The sequence below is a fragment of the Cryptomeria japonica genome, chromosome 8, assembly GCF_030272615.1.
Source record: "Cryptomeria japonica chromosome 8, Sugi_1.0, whole genome shotgun sequence".
NCBI lineage: Eukaryota > Viridiplantae > Streptophyta > Pinopsida > Cupressales > Cupressaceae > Cryptomeria > Cryptomeria japonica.
Window position 1 is genome coordinate 150,188,953 of NC_081412.1, and position 21,122 is coordinate 150,210,074.

Here is a 21,122-nt window from a genome sequence, read left to right on the forward strand (position 1 = left end):
TTACCTTGGAAGACCTCTTCATTTCCAACTTTCAGATATGCCATAGTATTTCATTAGAAAAAACCAAAAGTTATGATGCAGAGCTCTTTTAAAATGATTTTAACATGACTAAAAAGAATGTCATGCCAAGTAAACCCATCACTGACATACCAACCTAAACAATCTCCTAATAAAGATCAGAGCTAGGAACCATAATTATAATCAAAGAAAAGATGCTCATTAGTTTCAGAACTATTGTATAAACTAGAAGTTCTGATAGGGATACCTAGAGAGGACAACTCCACCTTAATTGCAAGCTTTAAAGGTAAGCAACTATCTAAAACAAGCTTTCTTAGGCTCAACCACACAAGTCCAAATATTCTTTAATACATGGTACCAATTTACCTAGGACCAATCAAGACCTGAGTTTTCATATAGTTTGTATATAACTTCCTTCATATAAACAGGCGGGATATATTGTTTCTTTGTATTCATTTTGTTGATCACAGAACCATCCTTTCAATTAAGGTTCTCCAAAATCTTGGCGTTCAACTTCTTAATGAAATTGAAAACTTAATGTCATAGAAGGCTTTCTTCAGAACAATATATGACCTTTTTTTTTAATCGGAGATATTAAATTCAAGTTGCAAGGTGCCCCATTCCTTAACTTTTCCATTAGTAAAAATATCTTTAAAATTAGAGATGCTTTGGAAGCCCATCGTTTAATGGGGCATCACTAGGTATGTGCAAGAGGTTTGTTGTCCCAATGGTGAAAACACTTTTATTTGAGAAGGCCTCCTTGTTCTTAATGAGGTGTTTGACAGTTTCCCAAGCCCTCCAAATGTAGCTAAAAATATCTGACCCAAATGGTTTGATAGAAAATTTACAAAAAAGCAGGTCATTAAGATGCAAAGCTGACTAGTTTTCACCTTTTTTAGGCCTTGAGATAGCAATATTGTTTCCAACAAGAACATTCCATAATTTCTTTCCATCAAATGCTTTGAGAATCCACTTTATTGCAAGAAAAATTCCCTGTAACTTAAGATCCTAAGTCCTAGACCCCCCATTTTTTTTAGAAGACAACACTAGGACCAACTGATGGGATGCCTTTTCTTACTACCTTTCTCTTTAGACCCCAAAAAATCCCTATTCCTTTTTTTTAATTTTATCTATTTGATAACTACTAAATAGTAAATAGCCAAGTGTTGGGACTCAATTTGACGACGTAAATTTTTCTTGAGTCCTATTCCCTTTGTGCATCTAGAACTCATTTTTCCCATCACACATGAATTATCCGAAAAGACTTCGAATGAGCCCCCTTGGGTCAAAATTTTCATAGGTATTGGTCTTTGGCATCCTTCATATCCTTATCATATGTTGGAAGTAGTCAGAATCCAACAAAATTTTAATATGGGTGTTTTTGGTGCTTCTACAAAGCCGCAAACTTTTGGTGGACATCTAAACATTTCTTGTTAGTCTTAGTGTTTGGTTCTAGTGTCCTATTCCGCTTAAAAGTTCCACAGGGCCTATTGCTTCCTTCATTCTTTCTGTTTCCCTTTCTATTTTTTTTCGTTTGTGGGAATTCGATAGGGATCCAACCATTTGTCTCTTATCTTGACCTCTAGTCCTTCCCTACTTCCATTTCTCACATTTCCTTTCATTTCCCTTTGTGAGATTCGTTTGCACATCTGAACATCTGGATCCCTATTCCAATATCGTGTTCCAACATCCACTTTCACTTTGAATTCCCATAAAATGCTCATCATGCCTTTTGCCTTTCATTGCTTCTTGTGTGGAATTTTAGCATACTTTTCTTGCATTTTCTCCTAAGCTTTTCATCCACTGCTTTCACCTGTTTAATGGGATTTCAAGGTGCTTTTTGACTTCATTTCAAATATCTAGCTCCAATGTTCTATTTCGCAAGGAAATCCTGCATCTCATTTTCTCAACTTCAGTTCCTCATTAGACTTTCACATTTCTTCCATATGGTCCCTTGCACTTGTATGCCCAATTTGACTCTTTCAACTACTAGATTGGTTTTTTTCTTGCATAGAAAAACTTGTTTATCTCAAGGACATGAATCCAAGTTCAAAATCAATAGTGGATGATGAAGAATGCCACACCAACATTAATTTCATGGTTGAGTTCTTAATGCAGATGGTTTTCATGCTAGCTACATGTTGCCGTTTTAGCAGATTTCAAGTGATTTTGACTTGTTTCACATGCCACATTAATGAGATCCAATTCCTAGTCAAATTCCCATAAGGATACAACAATCAAACAAAGTGCTATAAATATGAGTTCATTTCATAGAAAAATGGTTAGTTGGTTCTCCATTTCCATGTAGCTGCAAGCATTGAGCACCTTCTAGGGTTCCAAATCTTCTAATTCCAGTTCCTTGTTGAGTGAGACACTTTGCGAAACACAAATAGGTAGCTAATGTGTAGTAGATATATGTAACTGAATGTTTCCTTGGTCGTTTGTAGATTGTAATGTCCCTTTTAAATCTTCCTTATTTTTCTTTAAAATTTAAATAATAAAATCTACTCACAATTATAGCAACACAATTAATTATAAATACGACATCAACTTCAGAAACTATAGTTTCACCCTTTTTTTTGAATTCAAATATAATATTTATAATATATTTTAGAAAAAAGGGAACTTATCTTTTGTATCTGCTGCTAATTGTCCCAATTTTGCAGTGATCTATTTTCACTGAAATGTCTCAAATGTTTGCTTGAATCAGGGGTTTTTGTCCACTAACTCAACAATGGAAAGTAGAGGGTTCTAACTTAGAGGGTTTTTGTCCACTAACTCAACAATGGAAAGTAGAGGGTTCTAACTTAGAGGGTTTTTGTCCTTAGTTGTTGAACCACGATCCATGCCCCACAAGGAGTAATAATTCAGATATGGAATGTATTCAATGACTATCCTTCATTTTCCTTTTTGGATTTCCTTATATGCCTTTTTTCTCCAGTAGTCATAACCTTTCATATTCCCTTTGACTTTTATTAAGACTAAACTTTAAATTAATTTTAGTTTATTATCATTTAATGCCTTTTTAAGGACATTGTAAGTGCAAGATTAAATTCCACAACCTTGTTGGCTTTCTCCATATTATACTATTGATCATTGAATTTTTGAATCAATGCAACATGCTAAAGTCCAAATATTGAATCGGCTAACATATTAATTTTCGAAAGTTTTGTCACCGCCCACATCTACTTGCATTTAATGATCAACACTCATCAATCTCTCAAGACCCAATGGGAATAGATGGGCATGGGGTTTAACATTAGATGGGGGCATTACATAGATCATCTGGGAAACTTCTAAGTGACAAATTATGACAGCATTCTAGCCTTGTGTTTTTTCTCACCACATTTGCTGGTGTGATTGTAATACAAATTTGACAAATGTCATAGCATTCTAAGTCATTGCATTTGTAATGGTCAGTATTATATTGCATATGGATTTCTGGAGCTTGAAGAAGGATTACTAAACATGTTTGGTTGTTGATATTAATCTCTTTTATTATCACTCTGTGTTGTTTGTTTTGGTAAATTGTGACTCTGTAACCCAATACAAGGCACAAGTCCCAGAGATAATTATTTGCGATGCACTTAAAATGAAAAACATTTTTAACTCTTAGTTTAGGAATAGGAAATTAGTTAGTGTGCACTTCCTGATTTAGTATTATTCCAAGGGAAACATCTCCAGTAAGCTTCAATACTTTTGTCCTTAGAGAATTATGTCTTCTATATTTCATCGGCTTGATTGAGGCTATATGTTGCCGTAGGTTATTCCTTGGTCTTATGACAACTTTGGGTGCTAGGTGTGCATTGTATTACAAAAGTAATTGGTAAAAAAATTGAATGTATTAACAAGAAGCAAAACACTTCAATATAAAGAATTTACAAGATTACAAAATTAGCAAGTTTCTAAGAAGAAACTGAAGAAGATCGAAGAAACGATCTTATCTACATAATTTACATATTTTACATAGATGACCATTAATTAATAATAAACAATATCATTCTAATACATTGGATACTATTGCAAGTTCAATTGTGTCTATATGTGGTTGTAATTACTCTTTATTACGGATACCTTTAGGAATACCCTCTTAGGTCCAACTCAAATCGAAGTTAAGGAAATATTATTCACTCTCAACAATTGGCCTATCATCACTCTCTTTGTTGATGAGTTGATATATCCACTCTTCAAGAATGCCCTTTCCCTTGAAATGGATTGATCCCTCTAGAAGTGTGAGCAACATTTTTTGTGTGAGCAACAATTTTTGGACCCAACACTAGTAAGTAAGAACTTTTTGACAAACTTTGAACTTTGCTTGCCAAGGACAGAAGATAGGACTACCATTTAATATTTTTGTTTTTAATTTTCTTGAACATCCATTCCCACATCTATTTTATTGAGGGGTCTATAAGGAAAGGGATACCAAGGTACCTAACAATTTGTTTAGGTCTTCTCCATTGTCAATTTTTGCCTTTCAGCCACTTAGGAGGGGATTCTTTCCAACTCAAAATAATAGACTTACTTTCAGAGATCTTTGCACTTGTGGCTTTACAAAACAAATTGAGCCTATCAATAAGATTGTTCAAGTTTTCTTCACTCATCTCAACGAAAAGAGCAATATCATTAGCAATTTGAACATTGAGAATCTTATTATTATCAAGTAAGCAAATAACTCTAATAGGAGGTTTAATTAAATCACTCCTCAAAATATAATGCAGTGCATTATGAGCAATAATAAACAAGGCTGAAACAAGAGGACAGCCTCGTTTGATAGGCCTTTGTAGTGAAAATGGATTAGCTAAGGACCCATTTATATCAATTTTAGTAGAAGCATCCTTGAAAAGGATTTTAACTCATTTGCAAAATACATTAGGTAAACTAATTGCTTCCATGACAACAATCACGAAGGGCCACTCTGTCATGTCCCCTCTTTAGCTCTGTCTAGCAGAGACGTGAGTTAGCCTATTATGGAGTCTTGTAGGTTGGCAATGGTGGATAGAGACTCAGTCAGGATATTCAGTGTTTGGATTTGGTGTTTCTGGCAGTAGTAGACCAGTTTGGAGGAGTTCCTACATTTTAGGAGGCAGTTCCTACTTTTTAGGAGGTTGTGACAACGTCCAGGGTTGGGGTTCAATGAGACCATTCCTTGGTTTCAGTTTTAGGAGATTTGGGTGTGTTTCCTAGTTTCTAGGAGCATCCCTAGATTTTAGGGATGAGACTGCCAGTTGATCCATGATTTCCGACATCAGTCACAGACAGGTGACAGGTTCCGTTTCAGACTTTTGGAGTCATTTGAGCCTTCTGCAGTTATTTGGGTCATATTTTTAATATATTTAAATATTTCCTAAGTTAGCGTTTAATTAATTAAATAAGGCTATGTTTATAGCCATTTTGGAGTAATAAGGGGTTTTTGGCTTCATCTGGATGCATATGCCCATGTGTTATAGCTCGTTGGAAAGGTCTTGAACTTTTCTAAATGTTTCCCATTTGTCAGGGACCCTTTTGATGAACGAAATTCTTTTATATTAAAAAAGTGGCGTTTTCTCTATACTTGGCGACTAAAAATGAGAAATAAGACTTTATAAGCCTAAGCGCACTTTTCATACACTTTTAGGGTTCGAGCTAGAGGGAAGGAGTTATAAGGAGATGGTAACCTAATTATCAAGGATCTTTTACACATTTCATCTTTGATTTGGAGAATTTGCTTTGGAGAGCGATTCAGCATTTGGGACGAAAACCCCAGGGTCTTGCCTGTCTGGGACGTAGCCCCCAGCACAGTGGTTATTTGGTTCTTGCATTTAGTTTTCAGTGCCTTAGAGTTGGTATGACATCTTTTCTGGAGGATTCAGTGAAGAGAGTTAGGGTTCAGCGTGGAGATTGGGGCTTCTAGCTTGGCATCACCTAACAGCGGTACGGCTGTACTTTGCAGCCATTTCTCTTCCCACGTGGAGCTATGTAAGAGCTTTGGATATTTGTCGCAGCTTCCTTCTTGATTTCAGTATTCACTCTTCATTCAGGTTGGACTCATTGCTTATTGTAATCTTCCTGGAATTGTTTGGAATCACTATCTAGACAATTATTTGATTTAAATAAATCAGAAATCTGCTTGGTACGATTCTGGTTTGGCTGTGTATGAACATTTATTTCCAGTACTCTTTTCATGTACTTGTTCTTCAATTATTACTTGCTGAAAAACTATCAAAAACACAAAAATAAACAAACCTTCTGCAACTTTTGTCTGTTCTCTAAAACCATCAAAGGAAACACAGGAAAATATAGTTTATTAATTTAAAATCTACAGCAGATCAGCAAGGGGATCCATCAAGGATCTTTCACACTCAACCCTATCATAACCTTTCTCGAAGTTCAAAAGCAACATACTGACATTCTGCCTAATATAATTTGCCCAATTCATTCCTATATAGCTAGTAACTATGTTTTAATTGTTAGTATTTAGGTGCCATCAACCTAGTAAATCCTTTAATTATTTGTTCTCTTAATGTTAATTGTAATTTAACCATAAGAGGTGAAACTGTTTTACCAACGATGGGGAAAGAACTCATGTAAAGGCAAAGTTACAGTTACCGTTTGTCTTATGGGAAAATGACAAAATAGCTAGGCGTCCCCCTTGGAATCTCCTATTTTGAGGTGCTTGGACACTTGTCAGGAGTTGTAAGTGCATGTATGATAGTTATGACAAGTCATTATGAGTCCCTATGACAAGCATTTATGACCAACTATTGTCTTAGTCCATGGGCGCCCAAATTGGCTAGATGCCATATGATAGCTATAAGAAGCATCTGTAAGATGCTATTTTATGAGGTTGCCGTGGGTTTTCCAAGATGGTTTTTCTACCTGTTGTTTGGTGATACCTTAGTGGTATTCACTCCCAAGAGTTTCTATAAATTTAGGCTTTGAGCTAGTGCTTTCATCAAGTTTTGTTTAGTTGTGCAGTAACAGGGTTTTGTCAGATTTTACAGAGGTCTACAGTGAAGTGTATTCTTGTTGTAATCTTCATTGGATTAATAATATACTTTCCTCTCTTTTTGTGGTGGAATTTTTTCTTAAATGGTTTTTGCACGTATTTTTGGTGTTATATAGTTTATGTTTTTCTTTGTCTATTTTTGATTTCGCAATCACATACATTAAGGGTTAATCTTTGATTTCAGATTTGCAATTACATTTGGTTCAAGTTCATATTGCAAGCTTAACCTTGTTTGAGTAACTAAGACAACTTTATTGAAAAATTTAGCCAGCTTACTATATAGAGGTTAGAATTTTGTAAGAGACGTTTTGAAGAGTGAGAGGTCTCCAGTTCTTGATAAGAGCTCTATCACCTTTTTTAGGAAATAATTTAACAACCCTCTATTAATATCACACCATAGAGAACCCTTAACAATTTCTTTTTCATAAATTTCCAAAAGATCCTTTTCAATCCACTCATTATTAATTAGCTTTATTAAATTCAACGGGGAGACCATCAATACTAATGGAACATACCATTACTAAAATAATATATGGTTTTGATGATTTCATCTTTTGAAAGTTCTTTATTGATCTCTTTAGCATCTTTGCCACCAACCTTTTTCAGAATAACTTTCTTGCAGAACTCTCTAGTGTCAACATTGTGCACATTATCCTCAAAAGAGAAAAGATTTTGATAATTTTTTTGAAAAAAATCTTTCATTTCATTAAGATCATCAGACTTAATACTTTCAATATCAAAGAGACCTTTCTTTTCTTTGTTTTGTTTGGATTATAGAGATATGTGTTCTTTTTCTTATTACCTTTGGAAGGGACCGAGCTATCCAATTTTACAGAGAACACATATCTCTATAATCATTGGGATCATAATCCAAACTTATCGTCATTCTTCTCAATTATGACCCAGACCAACCTATTAGGAGAGAAATTGCTATCAGCCATGAAAAGAGTCCACTTGGACTCAATTAAGATGGCAGCCCCACCTTTTCATTTAATATGTGATTAGAGAAGAATTTTGAGTTTCTCCAAACAAGTTTTAGAACCAGAGAAACGGGGATCGCCCAGAATTGTCGAGTTTGGGCGATTTCCGAGTCGAGTCATGCTTGTCGAGTCTGGGTCAAAAAATCACCCAAAATCGCCGAGTTTGGTGAGTCCAGACTCCCAAACTCGGCCGACAGCATGTAACTTTAAGTTAAAAAAAAACACAACTTCTAATATGTTTTGAATTGATTTTTTTTGGTTTATATTATGCTTTGAGCCTAAAAGTGAAGTTCATTTCATTCATTTGGCAAAATAGGAGGTTAAAGGTGAGTTGTGAGGAGAAACAATAGAAAAATAACACCCGACGCCTATATAAAATAATAAAAGTCTTTTGGCCTCGCGAGGCGCTGCCCCTCAGCCCCGCCCTGTATCGTGACAGGGAGCGTGCCAGGGGCGCTGCCCCTGGACCCCGCAAGGGGTGTTGCCCCTTGACCCCAACTTGGGGGCGTTGCTCCCAAACCCCCGTCATAAAATTAGGGGTGAAATTGCGCCGATAAAAGTAGGGAAATTTTAACCTCCGAGTCTGATTAGGCTCCAATTCCATATAACAACATATACTTTCATTTGGTGCATCAAGAGTTGGAAAGGAAGAATTTGCATCTCATTTGATCATATGATGACATGGATTTTTTTATTCCATGAGTTTTGTAATATTGTATACATTTGACAATATTTATATATCTATGTTTGTTATTTCCTTCAGCTACAATTTGCGTTTATGCTTATGTGATTGATGTATACTTGTGTATGTAATCAAATTAGCTTCTATTTGATGATCTTATTGTGTCTTTAAGGTGTATTTAATAAAGGGTGCATAAAACAAGTTTTAAATCTTTAAAAATCTCTAAATTTCTTGAGTTTTTCACTTTGCCGAGTCCAACCGAGTTTTGACTCAGAGTCTCGAGTCCCGAGACGATTCGGCCTTGCCAAGTCCGAGCCGAGTCCGAGTCCCGTTTCTTTGTTTAGAACATTTCCTAGCTGAAATCCCACAACCTTAGTTTCTTGCACTTGCAGATAGAAAATCCATATTAGGCTTCTTGTCACATACAACTCTAAGAATATATATTTCTTTCAAGAGTCTCTAACCCTCTGATATTCAAGCTAAACAATCAATTATCACTTATGACTGGTGGGGGAGATCACAGGCTTCTGATTCTTGTACAATTTATCAAAACATTTAGGCAACTTTTCCTCTTTACTAATCTTACTGATATTTTACCCATTGGACTCTTGACCATTTCATTTTCTTTTCTTCTTTCCTCAATTAGGGGAATGCATTTGGCTTTAGCAATTTCCAGATGCTTCTCTGAAAAGAGTGGGTTTACAAAATGACTTTTTGTCTCTTAGAGTTTAGAGTAAAAACTGTACAATGTTCCTCCTCTATGGGATTGATCTTTGGTTCTAGCAACATTTGGGGGGACTTGTTATATTTAGTCTTTTCAAGCTCATCCCTGGCTTTAAGGCTTACTAAAGCCAATTGTTGAGCATTTTTCCTCTCTTGCATATCTTTTGGTTTAGAAGATTCCAAATTCTTATTTTCTCATTGATGTTTCACATTGTAGAAATCACAACATAAGCCTTTTCACTCTGGGGCCCTTTGATGCAAGTGCCAAGGTTAATAGGGCTTTGGTTATTCGCATTCTTTTGAAATTTAATCTCATTAGGAGAATGGAAGAGCAACGTACTCCTAAATCATTGTCCATAAAATCAATAATTTCCTCAAACATAGTAGGAATATCCCTTCTTTCCCATTAACTTTGATGTCCCTGTGAAAGTCTGTGGTTTCAAAGGCCTTAACATGGGTTTGGTGGCAGGGGTTCCAACCCTTGACCTACTCTATACCGTGACAGGGACTGTGTGAGGGGCAATGCCCCTTGACTTTGTTTGGGCTTCTGCCCCCAAATGCATCGTGACCCTGCAAGAGTTTCCACCCTTAGATCCTCTTTTTGGTTTTATTTTTATATATATGCATTGCCACCTGCCATCCCCAAAGCTAGGTCCATGGCCGCCACATCCACCCATTCCAAAACTCTGTGGAACACTGGAAAACATGTGTTTCATTTTTGCATCAATGTTTTGGATCACACTACATTACATCATTAGGATGAGAAACAAATGATAAAAGATACAAGGATTGCTAGGTTAGTTCAATAAGTAAGCCCTAAGCTGCCTAGTGCGATAGGCAGGTCAGCCAATGGACCAAAATAATAGAAGAGAACTAAAATTTAAAATAGAGTTACAAATCAAGAATTAAAACTAAAATTTTAGAAGTTTTGGGATTGAAGCCCAATGTGGAACTACAGTAATAAATGTCGACCAATTAACAAGAAACAAAACTAATAAAATCAATGTTTAGAATAAAAAGAAACACTATTAAAAAATAAATTTAAAATATAGGGCTAAGAGTGGTGAAGAATTAACAAGGAGCAGAAGATAATATTAACAGATGGTAATGGCAGTAATATTCAAAACTGAAATATGAACGAATGAAAATAGGATAGTGGGAATAGCCTAAAACAAAAGCATAGGTTAACCAGGAGTGAAACCAGGTAGGACCAGGGGCGGCAGGGCAGAGGGAGTAGGCTACAACTTGAAAAGGTAAGCAAAAAAGGTGGGGAGAATCAGCTCTGAAAAGAAAGGGAGCATGGAGATTAATTCATTTGGTGGCTACTGAAATCTTGCATTTTACTCCACTTGAAGATGATATTTGTTAATGTATATTAACTGAGCTGTAATCTTTTAGAGTGCCCTTCATTTTAAATTCTCTATCTTGTTTTTCATTTTTTAACGAATCAATCCATTTTTTCAAGTTATGATATTGGATAAATACAGCAGTGCTAGAAAGCCTGGTTGCAAGAATGCATCTGCACATATTTGAGAGATAATTTTACAAGTGTGTTAAAGAGATTGTCATTATATATGTAGTCTTATTTATTAAAACTCAAGTTAACAACGTCTGTTTAATCTGAACTATGACATAGTGTCCCTTCACCTTGAGTGATTTGAGCCACTGTCCCTTCACCTGGATTGATTTGAGCAACAGGGCATGTAAACCTGCTGTCTACTCTCGTGTGCAACTCTCATTTATTTATGACGTTGATATCTGTAATCTGAAATCTCAGAATCTTTGGTTTAAATCTGTTTTATTGACAAGAGCCTCAGCTATTTTTTTTTTATCATATGAATTGGGTCCTTGTACATATAATGACATGGTGACAGAATTGCTCTTGATTTTTGGGTCTATATACTTACAGGTTTCCGGGGAAAGCAGAAAGTTTTTTTCTCTAATGGCTTTACACATTTGTGTTCTTTTCTGCAGTTTTACTTCAAAGATTAGTAGAAAACTGGTTGCAAGTCACTATTTTACTCATGGTTATTTGAATAAGGCACAGCTATGCTCCTATCATTTATTACATTGATTGATTATTTTCCAGGTGGTCCTTAGGTGCAATCATGTATGAGATGCTTGTTGGCTGCCCTCCTTTCTGTTCTGATGACCCCAAAATTACATGTAGAAAGGTAATAAAAAACTATAGGATGGTTATAATTTGGCTGTTATTTTTCTCCCCTTTAACTATTCAGAAAAATGAAATGTTTGAATTGCCTCACTGTATGGCTTGGATATCTTACTGTGAAACAGATCCTTTGCTGGAAGACATGCTTGAAATTTCCTGAAGAACCTCGAGTATCACCTGAAGCGAAAGATTTGATTTGTAGGTTGCTATGTGATGTAGATCACAGGTTGGGTTCAAGAGGAGTGGATGAAATAAAGGTACATCATAAAATGCTAAACAGGCACATGCGGCCAATGTTTGCCTTGTTTAAATTTATAGAAGCATTATAATAGTGGTTTCTTCAGCGGGCATTTGAAAGTCTTTGGAGTTTTGCATGAAATTTTTCTTGTTTTTGCATATTTACCATAAAATTATCTGAGCAGCACTGGATTTTCTCAGATTGGATTTGTCAATTGGATCATCAGGGTTATTATTCAGAACTATAAGTTGTTTCCTCTTATACAGAGTCAATTTGTATTTAGAAGTATGACTAGAATAAGATTATCTTTAGTTTAGACCCCTTATGTTTTGTTTACGTCTCTTTAATATTTAGTGCATTACTTTTCATAACCTGGGGATTTTTAAACCTAGTACTTCCCGTTTGTAATTGAGCATATTTTTTGGAGTCCTATTAACTTACTTTTGCCACTTGTAGAAATTAATATACATTCTTTCTTTCCTTCATTATTCTTATACCTTCCAACCATTTCATAAATTTATGCTTACTACTTGATATACTGTTAGCTTCCTCCGACCATGAAATTTTTAGAGAAATATATGTATCTCCTAAATATTCGCCGCTACATAATTTGGACCAGATTTATAGTGTTAATACATAATGTGTTACCAGAAGACTGGAACTGTTAGAATGATGCATTGAACTTTTGAGGGATTGGGGTGAAGAAAAGTCCGTTCAAATTTCAAAGAGAGCCATAACACTATATATTTTTCAAGACACGATGCAGTGTTGTTTCTTCACAAAGAATTTTTTTAAAGCATAGCACACTTGTTAATACTTTGCTAACATGATGCTGCTACATACTCATTTGTAAGGGGATATGATTTATGAAGGCCTCTATCACACCTGTCAAGCTGTGGAGTAGAGTTTGATCATCACTAAATCTATTGCAGATTAGGTGGCATTTGACATTCATTGCCAATCAGTAACTTGTGGGTACAGCCAAGTCACTATATCCATACAATCAAATAATAACAGCAATTGGAACATCCAGTAATAAAAAACATGAGAACTCACAATTGGTTGTTTAGTTTGATTTCTCCTTAGGAGAACTTGCACTTAATCTCCTCTTAGCTGAATTAATTGAAATGCATTTGATCAAGGGATCTCATCATTACAATTTGTTCCAAACTCTTTCCAGATGAACTTAGTCAAGTTAGTTGAATTGTACAATGTGTATGGATGTAGTTGGTTTATAAAAGGCAATGGAACCATCATGGAAAGGGTTTGAAGATTTGTCTCTTCATATTTTATTGCTTATGAATGAGTGTTGTTTAAAACCCATAAGTCATATGATAGAATGATTCTCTTCTCTAACTCAATCTATTTATGTACATAAATTATTAGTGACGAATATCACACGGGATCCATTATGGCAGATGAACAATTTCTCATTCACAGGTCAGCCATTAATTTCTATTGGTTACAGATATAATTCCCCAGGTGGGAACCCCATAGTACAAGGTGAGAGGGCAGTAGATGAAATACCTAGTATCTGCCTCATCATGTGACAACAGAAATATCGGTGGGGCAATCGATGAAAGATTCTATAGGAGATTGGTTGTGGTATTGATGTTGGCAATAGGTTTAGAGTGGCTGTTCGGATCACATTTTCTCATAGCCTAATCCTGCCTATGGATTATACACTAAGTTGCTCGTTCTAGGAATAATTATTAAGATCTTTCCCAACAGTAACAAGAATTTACAAGAATCAAATATTTATCATCTCTTAGCCAATTGTTGTGACCTAGTCACACATCACCCCATCTCGGATGGGGACCCCCTACTTTTAGGTCCTCTTGGTCTTTTGTTTTGGTTTTTGGGGTCTTTTGGTGGCGGTCTTGTCAGTCTCTTGGCTTTGTAGGTGTTCGGGGGTCAAATTTATTAAGTTTGCTTTTCGTTTGAGTGATTTTGGTGAAGTCTAGGGCTCGTTTTGTTAGTTTTAGGGTTTCTGCCTTTAGTCCTAGATTTTAGGGGTTTCTGTTAGGGTTTTGGAAAGACTGAGCATAGAATTGGAATTGGGACCCTTCAAGGAACCTCCCAGTAAAATTTGAGCGAAATTGGAGCAACTTTCTACTTTTAGAAAGTTCCTATTTTTTAGGGATTTTATTGAGTCTCGGAATGTCTTCATTTTGCCAAAAATCAAGCTTACTATTTTTAGTAAGTTTCTATTTATAGTAAGTCATCCTGCATCCTGTTTTGGGGTCTAACGCTAGCATTTTGAAAAGTTTCTATTTTTGGAAAGTTTGTTGTAACAGGACCATAAAGGCAGGCGATGAAGATCAAGTATTCACGACTATTCTAATTCCAGAAAGTCAAAAAGAAGACAAAATCAGTCAAAAATGGCTAAGTGTTGGCATCCATTCTTGAAGTGGAATGCTCAAAATGTTCTAAGTTTGGCAAGATTTCTTCAGTTCCACTTCAAATAGCGGTTCATCTGGAAATGATCAAATTGGAGGAGTCAAGGAAATCCTGAGGAAAATCCAAAATATTGAGGAATCCATGGCGATGTTGAAAATCTGCCTTAGAAAGTCACAAGGTGCCAAAATAGAGTTTCCATGGATAACATGGAAAATGCAAAATTCCATGGCTAAGGCAAAATTGCTCCCTACTCCCAGGTAGGGCGCCAAAATGAAGGATGCATGGAAAACTTTCAAATTACCAAATTCCTCCTCACCATGAAAATTCAGCCCTAATCTTGAGTAGGGCGCTAAAGTGGGGGGTAGCATGGAAAGCATGAAGAAAGTGAAATTCCTCCTCCACTTGCAAATTGCGCCCAAGCATTAGTCAAAGCACCAAAACCTAGTCAACAAGGAGAGTGAAAATTCCGAGATTCCTTGACAAAGGCTACAATGCGCCCTAGGTTGGAGGAAGGCGCCAAAGTAAGGGTGCCTTGGAATTCATAGAAAACTTTAAAATTCCCTCCACCAATGCAAAATGGTGCCCAAGGATGAGACAAGGCGCTAAACTTGATTACTCATGGAAAACTTTGAAAATTGTGAATTCCTTGGCCTTAGTAAAATTCTGCCCTACTCCTCAGGAAGGGCGCCAAAATGGGTAGAGCATGGAGAATGTTGAAAATTAAGAATTCCTTGACTTAGGCAAAAATCCGCCCTAGGTCTATGGAGGGCACCAAAAGTAAGGTAGCAAGGAAAATTTGGAAATCATTGAATTCCTTGACCAAACGGAAGTAGCGCCCTAGGAAAGAAGAAGGCACCAAAGGGAGGTGATGAAGGAAAATGTTAAAAATCATGAATTCCTCCCTTAATGCAGAATAGCGCCCAAAGTGTTAGGAGGGCACCAAACAGAGGTATCCATTGAGAGCATGGACAGAATGAATTTCCTCCATCAAAGTCAAAATTCTATGCCCAGTCAGAAAAATTAAAAATTCTTCCAAGGCTTGGAAATGATGAATTCCACCATACGAAATGAATTTCATGCTCAGGTTTGAAAACTCAAAAAATTGTCTAAGGCATGAAAATCCAAGGGTCGGGAATGGAAGGAAAAGCAAGAAATCCCCTCGAGAAAAAAATTAAAATTTCCATTTTTAGACACCATCTCTTATCAAAATTCGAAAATTTTGTAGATTTGGAATCGTGAGAGATTTCTCTCTCTACTAGACCCGGGCCCTAGATTTTAGGGAAATCCCTAAAAAATAGGAGATGGTGGAAAAGCGTGGAAAATTCCCTCTGGAGCAAGAAAGTCAAGCTGGGATGATAAATTAGGTGAATCTTGAAGAATATTCCAATTTCCCTCCAAAATTTGAAAAGAATAGAAAGTTAGTGAGTTGGCAAGGACTATTCTAAGTATGACGCATGACTTAGTGCATTAAGAGAAATTTCCAAATTTGAACTCAACAAGGAGGAAGATTCCATGTGCATGGCGAGATAAATGGAAAGTATGACGCATAATGAATGCAATTGCCAAAATTGATGCATCCTAACTTAGTAGCACGATTTGAGAAATTCTATATAAGCATGGAGATTTTTCCAGTACGATGAAGAAGACACAGGAAATCATGATGGAGTGGGAAGGCTTCTTTTCCAAGAGCGGGGAGGAAATTACCTTGATGGAGTTTGATATTGAATTGTGTGCCAAGTGTTCCATCGAGGAGCTGGCAGCCGTCATCAGTAAATTCATTGCGTATGCAAATAATGAACGGGATAATGGTCGTCCATTCTTGGACGAGAATCTTTTGATTGAGTAGTGGCGGCGCATTTACTGTTGGAATATTTTGACTTAGTGGTGGCCTGGTCAATGCATGAGGAATCTTTTTGCATGCAGCCATCATCTTAATGATTTTATGACAGATTCTTTTTGCATGCAGCCATCAAATGAAGAATGATGAGCATTTATTTCTTGCATGGGAATATTTGTTGTATTTTGAGCATGTTTGAGGTAATGGGGTGCATTTAATGCACGAATGGATGCCATTTTGGGGCTATTTGAATTAATTGTATATGGGCTTAATGGGTATTAAATGCTGATTCCCACCTTGTTGCATCTTGAGTGGAGAATCTTTTAGGGAAAACCCTAATTAGGGTTTGCATGTAGCCAATGCCCGAAGCCTATATAAAGGGGTGACCCCCCTCATTTGTAAGGGAGGAGAGATTGTTGTCAAAGATTGTTGCTAAGAGTTTTTGAAGCAAACACTTAATACATTGTTCTATTGTTTGTGTGTTCTTGTGCTGTTTTGAAGCTTGCATGGTCTCACTCTCTTCATATAGATTAGATTTGCTTTCATGTTGTTAGATGAACTAGATTTGATAGGGTTGCTTGTTGCAAAGTCCGTGCTCATACTTTTGGTGTGCGGCTAGTTGTTGCATACTATGCAAAGTAAGCCTGAGCCTCCTTTATATGCGTATGTTTAACTTCGATTATCAGTGCAGATTGTTCAATTTGATGGTTTCCATTGGTGAATTGAGAATCCTTAACACACCCTCTGAAGATTGAACCGCCTTCGTGTAGTTGTGCTCTGCTGGCAAAGCGAAGCGTGGTTGGATTTTGCATAAGTGATCCCGTCTCCTTGTTCGTAAGATTAGATTAATCTTAGCCTAGTTTTCTAAACCCTTCACTCATTTACTTTCTGCATATTTCAAACCCAAAATTTAAAAAATAGAGCTTTCATTGCAAATCATTCACATAGAAACCCTTGAACCTTCAAATTTTTTAAAATCTTCTGTGAGCATATGTAAGGCCCCTTGGGTTAACAGCAAACCCATCAACTAACTAAGTCACGTCCACGCACAAAAGGAACCTTGAGATTAGCCGTTTGATCTTTCTTTGCAATCTTAGCATACGGTCTGATTTTAAACAAGAGAGAGTGAAGTGACCATTGGAAATTGCAAACTTTATTCTGTGTTCGGCGTAGTCCTAAAAAACATGTCAACACCAATGTAGCCAAAGTTTTTGCATGAATAGTTCATTAGAGACTTTGATGATATATGAAAGCTTGAGCACTATGTAGCATTAATATTTCTAAGGTACATCCTCTTCATCCATCTAGTAACATTTTTACATTTTTTGTGGAATTCTCCCACCAAAGAACGCAACTACTGTTTTCTGCTAAGTTAAAAACAAAAAAAATTGAAGGAGTGATAATCAGATTGACAGTCAACACCAGTAATCATGTGCTATGTCAAGAATAAAAAGCTTTCAACTTGACCAAGAAATGAGAATCAAATTGGTGGTTAACACCAGCGATCATGTAAGTAGAAATAGGATAATAATTTGATCAAACAATGTGCAAATTTACATGCACAAGAAAAATGTAAGTTTGCATATAATCTCCAAGCCCAACTTGAATCTGCTTCCTTCCCATGATTTTTGGATGACCTTTTCCATCCTTTTTTAACGAGATGCTTTTGACCCCATTCTATGTTTGTCAAACCATGCATCCTTTCACAGTACTTCCAAGCTTGCCTCATTTTAGATCAAAATACAATCATCTTATGTTCTAACAGAATTACCATCCCACTTACCGTGTTAAATCCATCTCCAAGGACCTATTGGTGATTGAACTGCTTTTGAGCCATCCATTGAAAGTTAGATTGTAACAAGGGGTTCATAAGGGCATATAGGAAACAATAACCTCCTGTGACGATGCTTAACATGATTGTTAACCGAAAAAACCTACCTAAATGGCCTCTCCTTTATCAGGGATATGAGCTGTAATCCAAGAAGCAACAACAGTAATCCCCCACTTACCTTCCTCACAAGAAGGGTACTCATACACCATTCCAATTGTGCATTAACAAACTTGAATCCACCAACTTCTATCCTCTTGAAGAGAGAGCACATTTGTATTTATATTGTCCATGAGTTATCAAATGGTAGCCGACCTCTCTGTAAGATTTTGGCTCTAAAATCTTGCAGTATGGGTGCAAAGATGCTCTGATACCATGTAATATTTTGGCAATAAGTTCCTGTAGAATGGTTGCAAAGATGTTTTGAATCTTGATACCATGTAAGATTTTGGCTTGAATTTCTTGCACGATGGCAGCAGAAATACTGTAATAACATCTAAAATTAATGCATGTATTCAATTAAATTTAACACAAGGAACAATATAGAATTAAAAAAAGCTACCTAGTTTGCAGAAATAAAGAGTAATACAAACATGAAAAAATGAACAGACAGGGTACTCTCCTATTAATCAAATTGATCTCACAAACTTTGCATCCATAAAATGATGAAATAGAATTAAAGAAAACTGCCTAGTTTGCAGAAATAAATACTAATACAGACATGAAAAAAATGAATGAACTGGGTACTATCTTTTTAATCAATTTAATCCCACAAACTCTACATCCTTAAAATGCAATTTATGGATGATAGAAGAGAAGATGAGGATAAGAATTCAGTCTTCCGCAATGTAATGAATTTTCCAAAGCCTGTCTACAGAAAACCAAGAAAGAGTTCAAGCTAATCCTAGAATTGTCTAAATATAATATCTAGAAATAAAATGCATGATATAAATAATATCCACTCAAGCAAGATGAATACAACCTAAGGTGTAATAATGTATGATTTAAACTGTCTCGTCTCCAAAGTTTCCCAACATTCCACTGCACAATGTTTAGCTTCATGGAAAATCATTGAGGTTGATACCCACATTTTGCTGACAATTAGGCTAGTTCATTGGTGCCTGGTCACTTAGTTGTCCTTTGCATGTTGAAGATTTATTGTACCCTACTTTGACTCCTGTTTTGTCCATTCTTACTAGGTACCCCTATTTTATCCTGTAAAGGAGTTAGAGATTCACCTTGCGTTGACACCTTTTTTATTTATTTTAGTTTTCACTGTGATCAAGGGGAACTGATAGGGAGATTCTCACAAATGAGTTGACATTTGGTTTGTTGGTTGGGAAAGGGTGATGTTGTGGGCTCCCTTGTTTGTTCTATGCCCCACTCTCCTTGTGAGGCAATCCCAACACTCTCCCTATCAGTTGGATTGCTCCAGTTACTCAACCAAGGTAGAACTCACATGAGTAAGTCCAACCACCAACATGTCTAATTCATTACTCTTCACTTGCAGGGGATTAGGAGGGGTCTGAGATGGTTTGTCAACTCCCTTCATGTGGTTTTAGAGTTTGTTCCCTTTCATTTCCTTATCGCCTTCATGATTCCTATATTTTAGGCCTTGTAGCCCTATGAGCCCCCTTTAGCCGTCCTGTCACGGTTTTTGCACTTTTACTCTAAAAACTTCCAAATGACCCCCCAGAAGCTTTTGTGATCTGGACACCCATTTGGACACTCTTCAAGATTTTAGAGATGAGGTGGTCTGACATGTTCGTACAAGTGCGGCCCCCAAAAATGGCTCTTTTGAAGGGTTTTAGGCTTGTATGCTTTCACCAATGGGTTTTATAGGTCTCCACACTCACACTGAGGCTCTGCAAGACAACCATCTTCCATGCCAATCACTTGGCTCAATCAAATTTGATCACCCTTGCAAGAAATAGGAAAAATAGCAGTCATGTACCTAGCCGGGCTATGGCAGAGCTCGCCTAGGGCATGCTTTTAAAATGTCCAAATGCAACTTCCAGGTCATGAAACTTTGTATATACACTGTACACAGACTCCATTACTCGAATCCCAAGGGCCATAGAGAAAACACAATGGGAATTCAAGTTGGAGCCATTTCTAGGGCCTTACCCCTTTACTCAAACACCGAGCAGTGAAAACAAGAAAGATTTCAAATACACCAACTAAACCTGCACAATGAAGGGACTCAAATACTTCTTAAGCACCACAACAACACAGGCTAAGCATCCATGAAAGGACAGTACAGAAATCAATTCATTTAGTACGGACTGCAATAAGCAATTTGTCAATTTTAGTGAAAAATCTGGAAATTGCTTCAAGTTGCTATTCAAAATTCAATCTTTGGAACTTCCAACTCTTTTACAATGTTTTGAGAGGCCTTAAATATGCCTACTCAATCAAAACCAACCACCAATCGGACCTCTAACTACCGATTTGAGCATTTTGTAAAAATTGCTCACATTGTTGCAAAACGTTGTCAAGCAAACATGAAAACTTTTACTCCACAATGCCTTTTTACAACTTTTGCATATCTTCACACTCTTGACCCCCTAGGATGGTTTCCTAACATCAAATAAACATTTTCAAAAGCCTTATGAGGCCTTACAAGGAGTTTTACAAAATTTTGCTATATGATGCCATTTGAGGTTTACAAAGGCACATTGGCCAAAACTGAGTAAATAAGCTAAGACTAAGGACAATCAAACTACAAACAACCTCAAAACACACTTTTGGACTCTTCAATAGTCCTTTATTCAATCATTGACCCTATGAGGATCATTCACTCCAAAATTTGAAAGTTCATCAAGAAACCTCAGGTGCTCCTGCACCAGGAACATAGACTGCTTTTTGTTGGCGCAAGGGACAATCCTTAATTAAATAAGACATTGAGAAGTAGAAAAATAAGCAAAGAAACAATTAGGAAGGTTAAAAAGAAAAATTCTATTACTGGTACTAGCATTGAAATAGCTATGTGAAAACATTTAAACAGCTGTCTAGAAGTAGCATATTGTTTCTTTTACTTAATATTTTTTGAATTATCTTGGCTGAACTAATGGAATGTTTCCAAAGGGAAATATCTATTGGAATATGTTTATGAAATATGTTGGTTCTGGTCTATTGTCACCCAGGCACATCCATGGTTCAGAGGTATTCAATGGGACAGGTTGTATGAGATGGAAGCAGCATACAAACCTGTGGTCACTGGGGAGTTGGACACTCAAAATTTTGAAAAATATGATGAGG

The 21,122-nt window shown here is 36.5% G+C and overlaps 1 protein-coding gene across 1 annotated transcript in view; it reads left to right on the top strand.

The window, feature by feature from the left end:
- Window positions 1–21,122, top strand: part of LOC131031562 (uncharacterized) — a 99,497-nt gene that overhangs the window by 48,371 nt on the left and 30,004 nt on the right. Inside the window, exons 7-9 of the mRNA XM_057962714.2 lie at window positions 11,478–11,562; window positions 11,684–11,815; window positions 21,008–21,121. Coding sequence (XP_057818697.1) covers window positions 11,478–11,562; window positions 11,684–11,815; window positions 21,008–21,121 — 331 coding nt within the window. The remainder of the gene's footprint in view (window positions 1–11,477; window positions 11,563–11,683; window positions 11,816–21,007; window position 21,122) is intronic.